Source organism: Lytechinus variegatus, chromosome 17 (assembly GCF_018143015.1).
Source record: "Lytechinus variegatus isolate NC3 chromosome 17, Lvar_3.0, whole genome shotgun sequence".
Classification (NCBI taxonomy): domain Eukaryota; kingdom Metazoa; phylum Echinodermata; class Echinoidea; order Temnopleuroida; family Toxopneustidae; genus Lytechinus; species Lytechinus variegatus.
Genome location: NC_054756.1, coordinates 29,464,559 through 29,479,539, shown reverse-complemented (window position 1 = coordinate 29,479,539; position 14,981 = coordinate 29,464,559). Strand labels below are relative to the sequence as shown.

At 40.1% G+C, this 14,981-nt stretch overlaps 1 protein-coding gene across 1 annotated transcript; it reads right to left on the bottom strand.

Annotated features, from left to right (window-relative positions):
- Window positions 1-1,068: 1,068 nt before the first annotated feature.
- LOC121431063 (beta-1,3-galactosyltransferase 5-like) lies at window positions 1,069-3,019 on the bottom strand. Its single transcript, XM_041628533.1, has one exon. The coding sequence runs from the start codon at window positions 2,679-2,681 to the stop codon at window positions 1,629-1,631; it is 1,053 nt and encodes a 350-aa protein (XP_041484467.1). The 5' UTR covers window positions 2,682-3,019; the 3' UTR covers window positions 1,069-1,628.
- Between the last annotated feature and the right edge of the window lie 11,962 nt (window positions 3,020-14,981).

The following is a 14,981-nucleotide window of genomic DNA, read 5'->3' as shown; positions in this document are numbered from 1 at the left end:
ATCAATTCATGAAATAATCTAAATATTGTGAATTACACAGTTTATTTTTTTATACATATCAGATGAGAGCGCAAATGCAAAATTGCCCCACCCCCCAAAAAAAATTGAACTTCTTCTTCCGATGCAACAAGTTTCTCAAACTTTGCAGTAATACACATTTTTTTTTTAATTTGGGGGTGAATAAAGTGATTCCGAGTAATCTGGCACGATAAACGAATTTTCTTTCTAAAAAGTAAATTACAGTACAAATCTAAACTTTTCATTACTCATTCCTCGAGATCTATGTACACATTCTTTTTATTTATTTCAGGCAAGACAATTTATTCTATCCTTATTTTGTGAAATAAATATTTTACATTGCAGAATGTCAAAAAAAAAAATCATTGTTCAAATCTATCGACTTTTTATTACTAATTGTATTACTAATTCCTCGAGATTCATGTACATTTCCACATTCGTTCGTAAGTTTTTTGCCGCTATGTCAAAGTGTTAAACCTTTAAAGGACAAGTCCACCCCAACAAAAACTTCATTTGAATAAAAAGCGAAAAATTCAACAAGCATAACACTGAAAATTTCATCAAAATCGGATGTAAAATAAGAAAGTTATGGCATTTTTAAGTTTCGCTTATTTTCAGCTAAATAATTATATGAACGAGCCAGTTACATCCAAATGAGACAGTTGATGACATCACTCACTATTTCTTTTGTATTTTATTATATGAAATATGAAATATTATTTTCTCGTCATTGTCATGTGAAATGAAGTTTCATTCCTCCCTGAACACGTGGAATTCCATTATTTTAACATTTTGTGCTTCAGGCAAGAAGGTCCTAATCGTCAAATTCGTAAAAATTGAAATACTGTATAATTCAAACAATAAAGAACAAAAGAAAAAGTGAGTGAGTGACATCATTGACTCTCTCATTTAGATGTATCTGGCTCGTTCATATACAAGCGAAACTTTGAAATGTCATAACTTTCTTATTTCACATCCGATTTTGATGAAATTTTCAGCATTGTGCTTGTCTGATTTTTCTCCATCGATTCAAATCAACATTTTTCTGAGGTGGATTTGACCTTTAAGAGTACAAACAACAGAATACGACTCCTCAGTTGTTCTATTGTACATGTCCATTCTGGGTCGATATTATTTATAATCAAATCAAGCGAAAATCAATACCAATATTGGAATTATTACGAATTAAAGCATCGATTATGCCCATTCACATTATCAAGGCAAGTCCACCATAACAAAAATATTGTTTTTCGTATACATAAGTATAAAAAAAAATCAAATAAGCATAACACTGAAAATTTCATCAAATATCGGATGTAAAACAAGTCGACATTATTTTCAGATTTCCGCTTATCTTCACATCCATATCTTCAAGTTATATGCAAATCTTGTTGTATGCAAATAGCCTTAAGGTACAATTAATGATCAGGAATGATGATTAAACATTATTGCTTTAATAGATATGAATGATGATCTGATTCGTAACAGCTGTAAAATACAAGAAAAATGTATTGATGAGGATTGATGGCTGCTGCTGACGACGATAATTAGATGCCATCAACAAGTAAAAACATAAAAAACAAAACCACAGTAACGTTCCCACCAGTAACTCATCTTTTAACATGTTCTATATCCACCTCAAAAGTTTCCCAAGATGTCTTCATTTGAGGCACTGGTATCTCAATTCTTAAATAACCTTGCTCATGCTTTACCGGGTGGCGGTCTTTGAACCAATGCGGCTGGTGGAGGATTGTGATGCCCAACTTGTCAAGCAGGATACCGCAGTAAACGTCATCAAATGGTATCAGTGCCGGTGTTTCTCTGGAAACTTGAACAAGCTTTTCCACAACCTCGTGTGACATAACGTATCCGTGTCCGAATGGAAACGGTGGATAATTCTTGTTGGGATAGAATTCCTCAGGGATGTACCATTTGCTGACGGTGTTTCGATGCGGACTGAAACCGACTCCCTTCGTCCCAAGAACGAACTTGGCGCGCTCCGACTGGGGTATAGCATTGAGGTCGTTGACCAGAGTGACGAGATCAATAACGACGTCGTCATCAGTTATCAACACAAAGGCACTGTTACAAGAGTTAATCGCCCACTTGAAACTCATGATGAGTTTGATAGTGAGGTTGTAATAGTTGTCATGGAATCCAATACCCACGATATCTCCGTGTGTCTGAGATTCCTTTTGGATGTTGTCCCTTTCTCCTTGATCTTCAGAATCTCCAATGACAAAGACTACCCTGGCTGATACGTTCTTCTCCGCCGCCCCTCGTATGTACGACTGCCTTGCCCCCTCCCTCCGCTGGCCATTGCCCGGTGCTGATTTGACTAACACCAGTAACGTGATATTACCATTCTCGACCGTGCATTTGTCAAAAGGACTGATGTAATAGTCATATATATCTAGCTTTGGGGCTGGCCTCCAATGCACATCGTTCAACCACCCATGTAAAGGAACCGAATCCGTCGTCTGGGGTGTCGTCCGTTCTGGTTGGAAAGTTCTCATAGTATTAGGCCTATATTCATCAGATAAACTGGTAATATTCGATCTTATAAAACGTTCTCTCGCTAACTTCAGGAATGACTTGCTGCTGTAAATGTAGAATTGAACAATGCTAAAAGCGATTATCAAAATCACAAATAATTTCTTCATTTTTTATCACTCGCTTCCTGGCCTGATGGCGCTGACGAAGAAATTGTTCCAGCGTCCTAACGGGTCTACTCTTCCTGAAAAAAGGCCAATGCTGCGATTTCCTCCAAACCAATCTTATGATAAATTGATAATAAATGATTTTGTTTGAAATGTGTATTACAGGAGGTAAATTTCCTTGTCGAATCTCTCTTGAAGGCTTTTGGGATCGGTCACAAAACGTTAAACAGCTTGGTAATCCTTTTAGTGTTCGTCCAGGAACGTTCGCCCAATCCTTTTGTGTTTGGAAACTAGAACGATTGTGAAATCACACGCACTATGCTCAGCAATAAAACACATTCCGGTTACAGTTATATAAGGGACGATGAAGTCTCCTCCGTTCTAATGAATGCATAGGCAGAAATCCCAGGGGGGGGGGGCAGGGGGACGCGTCCCCCTACCAAAAATAGTAGAGGGGTGCAATATCAAATGCACCTCCTACTACTTTTGGTCATTTATGATAGAGGAAAATACATCATTCACAATCGAAATAATAAATGTATTTTGGGCTAAATGACCTTACATTTTGGGTGAAAACAATTTTTTTTCGGCTTGTCAATTTTGTTGGGTTTTATAAATGACCTTATATTTTGGGTGATAATTATTATTTTGCTTGTCAAAGTTTCCAGCCCCTGATCCCCCTACACTTGGGGACAGGTTTACGCCCATGAATGAATATAATGATGAGGTGATTCCTTTCATCCGTGTTCACTCATTCATTAACTACATGGGCCACTGAACACAACAGTCAGACGCTCTGATGTATATCAATTTAAAAGGGAAGCTGAATATTTTGTGCTGTTTTTATTGTGGTAATTTCAAACTGGACTCACACTGGAGGGGAGGGGCTTTTTCAAGTGGATAGAATTTTTGCACTGACAAATCAAAGTAGGGAAGTGTTTTTTACCCCCCCCCCCCGGCCAAAAGCACCTACTTCCGAGGTAAGATTTAGTTCTGTCAAGTTGAACCAAGGAGGTTTCAAATGAGATGGAGTAACAGCAAATAAAATCTCTTTGAACAAGGTTAACCGCCAGCAGAAAGTATGTCAGGCATGCACTTTGCTCAACATCTCTTGCAACTGTGTAGACAAAATGATTCCCGCATGACTCCGCAGCTATAGGTCATACATAAAGGGAAATATGCTTTTGTGTAATTACTTTTTCGCCGCAACTTGGTCTGGTTATATGTGTAGTACATAACTCGGAGGAATGCGAAAATAAACTATGCAATATGTACTGAAATATGACTCAAATTTGCTCGACTGGGCATGTGCGGGCACTCATCTGGCATATACAGTAATGAACAACAATATTCTACAGACCACATTTGAAATTTTCATTCGCCGCAAACGATCGGAAAAGTGTTAAAATCTGGTTTCAGTAAAGGTCAAATTCTTTCTTTTTCACTTAATTACAGGTTAATTGATATAATCTGGGCAAATATCTCGTCGTAATAGTGCTTGGTTATTGATGTTTTGTCGTGCATTCAAATTTCAGTTTGTTTATAAATATGATAGATGGAAAATTGATACAAATAGATATTCGTAAAATTTCACCCCTCTGCATGCTTTCTTCACAGAAACTGGCGGCTTCGAAGGCGGACATCAAAAGGTCCTTATTGCCGTTCTTTCTTTTGTGCTTATTTAGTAATGAACAGCTGCTTGAATTAATTTGTTGCCTGTTGGAACTTAAGTCATAGAATCTTCTTGGTTTAACCGAGTCTAGATCAGAGATTCTCTTGGTGGCGTACAGAGCCTTGCGGAGTGGCGCGCGGGAGTCGGTATCGAAAAAGAAAAAAAAAACATGAGAAAATAAAAGTTTGATCTACCATTAATCAGGAATTGAGGTTTGATCATTTTATTACAAAGGGAAGATAAAAACTCGGCTCTTTTTGACATCTATATGCTCATTGATTTCCTCTGATTATGTGTAATCTAGCATTCGATAACCCCTATCAGTGGCCGACCGTGACCCGAGGAGACAAAGCATTGGAGGGGCAGTGTATTGTTTGTGAACAATGCTGTGCCCCTTCAATATGCTTTGTCTCCTCCGGGTCAAGGTCCGCCACTGATCCCTATTATTGAGGATCGATGGTGTTCTTCTTTCTATTAATTATTTTTCTTGATGTACTCATTTACGATTGGTACAAAGACTTTGTACATATGTGAACAGTGCTTTTAATTTTAATAATAATTACGTTTTATTTACTCAGGGTAGCCATTTCGGTTAGGGAACTGCTGCGGGCCCTGCATTTCCATGTATGTTATTACTACCCTTCTCCAATCTGAATGCTGAGCGCCAAGCAAGAAGGCAGAAGGTTCCATTCCTATTATATTTTATTTATTTCATGAATCTTTTGGAGATCGAACCCACGGCCTCCCGTTCATGAGGCTGACGCTCTACCACTGATCATCATACCCGGCTTGATTTTCAAACATGAACTTCATCAAGAACAATGTTACCACGGAGCTTTACATCACTAAGGAAGGAGAACTGCTAGAAGTAATGACAGATGAACTCAAGAAGAAGGAGTCGTCTTGAACAGTATCTCTCGTGTTGGACATTATTCTTCATGCCAAATTCTTTGAAGAGTTTTGTTTGGACTTACGCTGTTGTGTTTTATTGAACCTGAACATTAGTTGACTCCTTTATGCATTTTTGTTTGTGGAGAAAAGACACAATGCATAGTTTGATATACAGATGGATACGTTTTGTTAACGTGCTACAGTGTCTGGTGTTGTTAAATGACGCTCGGGGGCCGAGCTTTGAAAAATAAGGGAGTTGTGTCACGAAATGGGTTTTATTTCGTGTTAGAAAATTATATTTGGTTGATTTATAATGATTTTGTCGTAGCTGGCGATATTACATGCATGTTTCTACTTTAATAATGACGAAGATAGGAACATGAAAGTAATGCATGTTTTGAACCGTTTTTGTAGAATAACATTTTCCTGGAGATGTTTTACTGATTATTATGGTTATCACTAGTTTGATCTAAATAAATGCTTTAATTTGATATGCCATTCATGCATATCCGGTTTTGGAGACCAAAGTTATAGCTGTTCTAAGATTGTAACAGAGGTTAACTATAACAGATAGTGTATAATTAATGCATAAGTACAGTAATTTGGAATATTTGTGAGTCTTTGCCGATGATCCGTTGAAATACGGCGCCCACGGGGTGCATTGCACGTAAAGTATGCAGATCGATTCGGATTCGCTATCCAATAAACAAAGTTGGTGGATGCGATCGAAATGATTTAAATGATCGTTCGCATGTTTCCACGGGGAAACCTAGAATCCTAGGCGACGACTGTGGTTAGATTTCCTTGCATGTTGGGTCTTTTGCACGCCAGCAAGAGACTATACCAGGGCTTGCTCTTTTGGTAGTCTGGTTGGTCTGGAGGCGGACGGTTCGGAGTCTGGAGCAGACGGGTGGTAGTCCGGAGCAGACGGGTTGGTCTGAAGCGAATGGTTGCTGGTCTGGAAGCAGACAGTCGGAGGTCCGGAGCAGACAACGGGGAAAACTACAAGTAGAGCAGAGCCAATGGGTATGGTCGTGTGAGCCTGACTGCAGAAGGACCCATACATATGATCGAAGAACCAGACGTAATTTCCGGTACTGAACAGATGTTCCCGGTTGCGGTACTGAACAGACGTGGCTGCAGTACGGAATCAGACGTGCTTGGTTGCAGTACTTAACAGATGTCAGTGGTTGCAGTACGGACTCAGACGTGGTCGTGGTACTGAACAGACGTGGTTGCAATACTGAACAGATGTCAGTGGTTGCAGTACGGACTCAGACGTGGTCGTGGTACTGAACAGACGTGGTTGCAATACTGAACAGATGTCAGTGGTTGCAGTACGGACTCAGACGTGGTCGTGGTACCCCAGAAGGAAAAACCAGTTTCACTGGACCAGTTAGACCAGTATAATTTTAACTGGTAACTCTGGAAATTGGAACAGTACGGTTTACTGGTCTAACTGGTCATACTGGTCCAGTTAAAATTTTACTGGTCCAGTTAAAAATTAAACTGGTCTTGATCTACTGGAATGTTATACTGGTCTTGATTCTGGTGGTTGTTACTGGTCTTCACACTGGTCTCACTGGTCCTCTAACTGGCCGAACTGGTCCTCGTACTGGTCGAACTGGTCCTCTAACTGGCCGAACTGGTCCTCTAACTGGTCGAACTGGTCCTCGTACTGGTCGAACTGGTCCTTGTACTGGTCTTACTGGATCAGTTCATTACATGCATTTGGTTTGTTATATACCATGGCCACGGTGAAATGTGATGGAAGATGGTTAGTAAATTAATCTTTCTCTTGTTATTTTGAATGTGATGTATGAAATTACACATTTTCATTGTTAATTAGTTCACACACTTATTTTGAAGGTTTTTAAACAACGATGAGTGCTATTGCAAGGATATTCCATAATAAATCCTGATTTTTCTTAAAAAACAGGAAATATGCAAATGAGGTAAACCACGTGATCAGCATCATCAGAATTACTGGTATTACTGGTCTTGACCAGTTTAATTTCAAACATTGAATTACTTTAGACCAGTTGACTATATCAGAGGAATACATCTTGCTTTTATCTTAATCATAATTAGAGGAAATAATTATTTTAATGATAATTGGTAATTATGATATTAATAATAATAATTACAATATCAATAACAATAATAACAGTAATAAGAATTATTACAACGATGATCATAATAACAATAATTGTGATATTTATATTAGCAATGATGATAACATGATAACGATAATAACTTTCTCTGAATTGCAAGATTCATTTTTCATAATTTGATTAAATGATATGACTTGATAAGTCATTATTTATTTGACCAGTAAACAGAATGCAATTGTTTGAACTGGTCTCCAGTTCATTTTTACTGGTCCAGTTGAAAATCAACTGGTCCAGTAAACATATACTGGAAACCAGTAAAAATCTACTGGAAACCATTTATTGGACCAGTAACACCAGTTTAATGAAAAACAATTTAACTGGTATTAGTAATTGCTTCAACTGGAATGCAATTGTTGGAACTGGTCTCCAGTTGATTTTTACTGGTCCAGTTAAAAATTAACTGGCCCAGTAAAAATATACTGGAAACCAGTAAAATTATACTGGAAACCAGTAAAAACAAATTACTGGTCTTACTGGTTTTTCCTTCAGGGACTGAACAGACGTGGTTGCAGTACTGAACAGATGTCAGTGGTTGCAGTACGGACTCAGACGTGGTCGTGGTACTGAACAGACGTGGTTGCAGTGCTGAAAAGACGTTGCCGCAGTATACGGTATCAGACGTGGTCGCGTACTGAACAGACGTGGTTGCAGTACGGAATTCAGACGTGGTTGCAGTACGGAGCAGACGTGGTTGCTGTACTGAACAGACGTAGTAGCTGGTCATAAGCAGACGACGGAGGAAATTAACAGAGTCCATGGGTATGGTCGTAGGAGTTTTGATGCTATGATTGGCAGACGACCACATCTGGTACCGGACAGATTTGGTGGACGCACACCTGTCGAAGATTATTTGCATCACTTTGAGGCCTGTGCTGGAGTAAACGGATGGACAAAAAGGGAATCAGTTCAGTTTCTTGCTGTAAGTCTGAGGGGCCCTGCTGTGAAGTTGTTGACCCAACAACCTGGAGTGGTGTTGACATACGACGAGTTGGTATACACTCTCAGAAACAGGTTTGGCCTAGGAGGCAAAGCTGAGGTATACCTAGCGAAGGTGAGGCAACGTCGTCGCCAACCAAAGGAAAGTCTCCAGGAGTTAGGACAAAGAATACGGGAGCTGTGTGGATTGGCATATCCCGAATTTGATGAAAAGGGGCAAGATCGGCTTGCCCGAGGGCATTTCTTAGATACCATAGTAACACCAGAAATAAGAGAGGGATTGTTCCGTGCTCAACCTCGCACATTGGATGATGCTGTGGAAACTGCTTTAAACACAGAGGCCTTTCTGAGAATGGAGGGTCAGAGGAATGAAGTAAAGCGGATTACAAGGTACAGCCGAGCTCTGGAAGAGCAGGAGTGCGAGGTTGCAGCAGTGGAGGAAAAGCAACCAAGAAATCTTACTATCGACAAGATAGTAAAGGCTGTCGTAGACGCCTTAGATGAAAGAGATATGACAAAGGAAACAAATATCAAGACCGAATATCAAGACCGAATATCAGGAATCAAGAACAAAGGGCGTAGAGCCAAAAGGATAAAGAGAGGAACCAAATAAATCAAAGATTGATCAACAAGAGGAACAAAGATGTTTCAACTGCAATGGATTGGGGCATTGGAAGAACTACTGCCCATATCCAAAGAAAATAAAAGGAAGAAAAGCTTTACAAGCACCCGAAAGGGAAATGAGCGAAATAAAAGAGAAAAAGGAACAAATCAGAGTCGGAACGACTCTAGATGGACAAGACAAGAAAGGAACAAGAGAACAAGAAACAGATAAACAAATCAGAGTCAGAGCGACTCTAGATGAACAAGAGAAAAGAGGAACAGAGGAACAAGAAAAAGAGGAGCAAACCAGAGTCGGAGCGACTCTAGATACCAAGAGAAAAGGGCTTTACCTTCAAGGCAAAGTAAATGGACAAGAATTAAAATAACGGGTCGACACTGGAGCTACCAACACTCTCATTGGAGAGAAAGTGTTTGACCAGATAGAGGAAATCAGAAGACCAGAATTATTACCAGTGACAAGTGTTGTACTACAAGCAGATGGATCTCAATTGAGAATCAGAGGAAAGTCAATGTTGGAAGTGCAGATTGGAGATATAGTCGTAACTACAATGGCTACAGTGGCTAGTCGAAAGAATGAGGGCATTCTAGGGCTAGATTTCCTAGTCAAAATCAACGCTGTGTTAGACTGCCAAAAGATGGAATTGAGGACCAACTATGGCATAATTCCATGCCTAGATAGTAACGGGGAATCATTCTGCAGGAGGATAGTAGCGGGAGAAGATTATTCAATTCCTCCAGGACACGAGATGGTATTAGCAGGTAGAGTTACAGGCTGGGAAGTGTCACTAGGTGATGGATTAGTAGAACCACCTGCAATACCAACAGAACTAATCAAGAAAGGACTCATCGTCGCCAGATCTGTTGTGAAGGCAGACGAAGATGTAATTCATGTTCGGGTTTTCAACCCAACCAAGGAACAAAGGATCATAAAGGCAGGCACTGTTATTGCTTCATTGTCAGGGCTGGAAGAAGTGAGCATGGAAATGTGCAACCTTGCCGAGCAAACTGAGACGAATACTAACAAAGAAATACCAGAACATTTGAAGGACCTCTTTGTTCGCAGTACTGACGAAGTGCCAGCCCAATGCCATGAATTGATAAAAGAACTGCTGGTTGAGAATACAGATGTTTTCTCTACAGGACCTTCGGATCTTAAACAGACCAGTTTTTTCCAACATGGCATAGATACTGGTACTGCAAAACCAATACGTCAAGCCCAGAGGAGACATCACCTGACTCAGAGGAAAGAAATAGACGAGCAAGTAAAGAATCTACTAGCTCAAGGCCTGATTGAGCCTGTGACCAACCCATGGGCATCCAACATCGTACTGGTCAAAAAGAAAGATGGCAGCCAAAGATCGTGTGTTGACTACCGTCAACCCAATGCAGAGACGATTAAAGATGCCTACCCGCTGCCTAAAATTGACGACATTCAGGAGCAGATGCAACTGGTTGAAACCATCATTGACCGTAGCTCACAGGAGATAGCTGACTGGCAAGAAGAAGACAAGGACATACGTCCTATCTACACGGCCAGGAAACTTGGCAACAGGTCTAATCAAGATGAAGCATGCAAGTGTTCCATGGCTTCTAGACATCTACTGGAATATTGGGATGCCTTAGAACTGAAGGAAGATTCTACATGCCGTCTTGTTCGAATAGAACCTGTGCCGCCGGACCGGGAAGATAAGGGACCTCGACTGAGTCGATCTCTTATGAGGTCACCACGTCACTCTGAGTCTCGCTCACCACGTCGGTCAGAACATGCTAGTTCGGCTCGTCATTTCCGTTCCCGATCACCAAGACAGAGGTCCAGGATACCACAAAGGGACATGCCTAAATCATCCGTTCCAGATTGTCCATAGTCTCCTGACCTGACCGATCAGAAGTGTCTGCACGGCATGGTCGGAATTCTACCCTTGAACCAGAGGAGGAGCTGGACTATGATGAAAGGTCGCCTTCACCGCTTGATTTAAGATACGCTTCTAGGAAAGTGGTGTCGGAGATGCCGTCTACCAGTGACTGGATAGAATGCATCGGTAGGAATGCTGAGAAGCAGGCTGTCAACCCCCGCCAGAGAATTCAGGCAATGAGAACCGGCAGATCAGAAGAGAAGGTGACCCTGAACAAGTCAACCTACACATTTCAGATTCCGCCAGATGTCACCTAGCTTTGTTCGTACCACGGAGCTTTACATCACTAAGGAAGGAGAACTGCTAGAAGTAATGACAGATGAACTCAAGAAGAAGGAGTCGTCTTGAACAGTATCTCTCGTGTTGGACATTATTCTTCATGCCAAATTCTTTGAAGAGTTTTGTTTGGACTTACGCTGTTGTGTTTTATTGAACCTGAACATTAGTTGACTCCTTTATGCATTTTTGTTTGTGGAGAAAAGACACAATGCATAGTTTGATATACAGATGGATACGTTTTGTTAACGTGCTACAGTGTCTGGTGTTGTTAAATGACGCTCGGGGGCCGAGCTTTGAAAAATAAGGGAGTTGTGTCACGAAATGGGTTTTATTTCGTGTTAGAAAATTATATTTGGTTGATTTATAATGATTTTGTCGTAGCTGGCGATATTACATGCATGTTTCTACTTTAATAATGACGAAGATAGGAACATGAAAGTAATGCATGTTTTGAACCGTTTTTGTAGAATAACATTTTCCTGGAGATGTTTTACTGATTATTATGGTTATCACTAGTTTGATCTAAATAAATGCTTTAATTTGATATGCCATTCATGCATATCCGGTTTTGGAGACCAAAGTTATAGCTGTTCTAAGATTGTAACAGAGGTTAACTATAACAGATAGTGTATAATTAATGCATAAGTACAGTAATTTGGAATATTTGTGAGTCTTTGCCGATGATCCGTTGAAATACGGCGCCCACGGGGTGCATTGCACGTAAAGTATGCAGATCGATTCGGATTCGCTATCCAATAAATAAAGTTGGTGGACATGGTGGATGCGATCGAAATGATTTAAATGATCGTTCGCATGTCTTTCCACGGGGAAACCTGGAATCCTTGGCGACGACTGTGTTTAGATTTCCTTGTATGTTGGGTCTTTTGCATGCCAGCAAGAGAATATACCAGGGCTTGCTCTTTTGGTAGTCTGGTTGGTCTGGAGGCGGACGGTTCGGAGTCTGGAGCAGACGGCTGATGGTCCGGAGCAGACGAGTTGGTCTGAAGCGGATGGTTACTGGTCTGGAAGCAGACGGTCGGAGGTCCGGAGCAGACAACGGGGAAAACTACAAGTAGAGCAGAGCCAATGGGTATGGTCGTGGGAGCCTGACTGCAGAAGGACCCATACATATGATCGAAGAACCAGACGTAGTTTCAGGTACTGAACAGATGTTCCCGGTTGCGGTACTGAACAGACGTGGCTGCAGTACGGAATCAGACGTGCTTGGTTGCAGTACTGAACAGATGTCAGTGGTTGCAGTACGGACTCAGACGTGGTCGTGGTACTGAACAGACGTGGTTGCAGTACTGAACAGATGTCAGTGGTTGCAGTACGGACTCAGACGTGGTCGCGTACTGAACAGACGTGGTTGCAGTACGGAATTCAGACGTGGTTGCAGTACGGAGCAGACGTGGTTGCTGTACTGAACAGACGTAGTAGCTGGTCATAAGCAGACGACGGAGGAAATTAACAGACTCCAAGGGTATGGTCGTAGGAGTTTAACTACAGAGAAACCCATACCTATGGTCGAGAGAGCTTAACTACAGGATTCAGATGCATATGGTCGTAAGAGCTTAACTACACAAGCTAGATGCATATGGTCGGGTGAGCTTTTGGAGCTGACAACAAAGAGTGTAGCCGTCTGGAGGTTGCCTGGTATTTATATGGACAGGTTGGCATTGGCGGCGGAAGCCAATAAATTTAGGGGGTGTCCACCTGAAATTTTGGGATGGACACATGTAAAAAATAGGACAAGCGCCCCAAAAATTTTTGAGAAGCAAAAAAAAAAAAAAAAAAAAAAAAAGGTCATCAACCTAAATTTTAGGGGGGGACAACACACGTGTCAAGTGGGTCCACGTGAATTTAGGGGGGGACGCAGGAAAAAAAATTGACAAGCAAAAAAAAAAAAAAAAAAAAAAAAAAAAAAAAAAAAAAAAAAAAAAGGTTATCAAAACAAAATTTAGGGGGGGACCGTCCCCCCCACCTAAAATTTAGGGGGGGACACGTCCCCCCCGTCCCCCCCCGCTTCCGCCGCCTATGCAGGTTGGTAAAAAAGCTTGCACTCATGAAAAAAGTTGGGCAAAAAATGTCCAACTCTTAATCAACCCTGGGCAACACACTGTCCTCACAACTATTGGTTGAAATCTGCCCAAATTGGGAAATAAACACTAATAATTCGGTAATAAATTTCCTCAATTGGATAATAATTGCCCAGAATATACCCAACATAGTTGACAGTATTTTGCCAAATAAACCCCTCAAAAAAAGTTTTGCAACTCGGTTTTGGGGATGATATCTTTTTGGTTAATGAAGTATAAAAGATGAAACTGGTATCATTGGAAAGCTGAATTATTCGTCTTTACAATGACATGTCATTTGCTGTGATTATGTAATCATGGAATATGCAATCACCCTGAACATCGAGAAAAGTCAGAAGTGAAATGTTGCAAAATGCATTGATTTCCAACAAGATTCTCCATCTCTATAGAATTTCCACCATGCAGGTGACAGTGAATGCACTCGGTCCATCCTCGAAACAATTGGAAATTCGCTATTGCAAACGACGCAGTATGCAACATTTCATGTCTAACATTGCTGCGTATTATCATGTCTGTGTATTTCATGATAACACTGGCATTACAAATGACACATGATTGTAAAGAAGAATAATCATGCTTTCTAAAGATATCACTTTTACACATGATGATAGCACAATAAGAAACTTATTAGCACTCAAACTTGCAGTTTGAGTTGCAGAACTCAAACATGACATGGCAACGAATTTTTGCAACATTTCATTTCTTACATTGCTGCATATTTATCACGTCTGTGTATTTCATGATAACACTATCATTACAAATGACACATGATCGTAAAGAGGAATAATCATACTTTCCAATGATACAACTTTTACATATGATGATGGCAAATTTATTAGCACTCAAACTTGAGTTGCGGAACTTTTTTTGAGGGGTTTATTTTAAGTGTGTAAAAGGCGCGACTGTCAAAAACTAGTATACGTAACCACAAAATGAAAACTTGAAAAAAAACACAGGGTTGAGAAAATGAAGAGTGAGGGAGATGGAAGGGGGGGGGGAGAGGGATTGTCTTCAGAACGGAGTTTATTTTTTCCAAACCATAGTAAAGGTCAGGTCCATCCCATATCAAATTGTTGCAGGAATCAATATAGAGAAAACGAAAATAAGCATAATGCAGAGAAAAAAGTAAGTTAGTTTCAAATAAGAAATTAAAGACATCTCGACATTTCACTTATGATTAAAGCGGAAGTTCACCCTGAAGAAAAGTTTGTCTTAAAGGACCGGATGTGAAATCATTTGTCTATTGTTATACTAAAGGTACAAAATAATTTTCAACTTTCTGAGCAAATTTCATTTCATTCATTTCAACCGTACGGTATGTCGGATTTAAGCTGCTCGAATATGATGCCACAAATCGAATAACTCTTACAACTTTGTCATTCTTTGATGGATTTTTCTGTTTTCTCAAACCATTGGAAATATTTGTTTATTATTTGATCTGCTATTTTCTGCAATAAACTATATGTCAGGGTGAACTTCCCCTTTGAATGCAAATGAGACAGTCAATGATGTCAATGATAAATAAATAAACAAAATGAACTCACTCACCTTTTTATTGTTTGAATTTTATCTTATTCATTCTATTTTCTTCGTCTTTTTATTACAAATTTGACAACTCTCTTGATTGACAAAAAATTTCAAAACTAGCTGCATGGCAATTCCAGATGACATTGAATTATTGGTGATTACAAACCTTTGAATCATGAGAAAGTGGG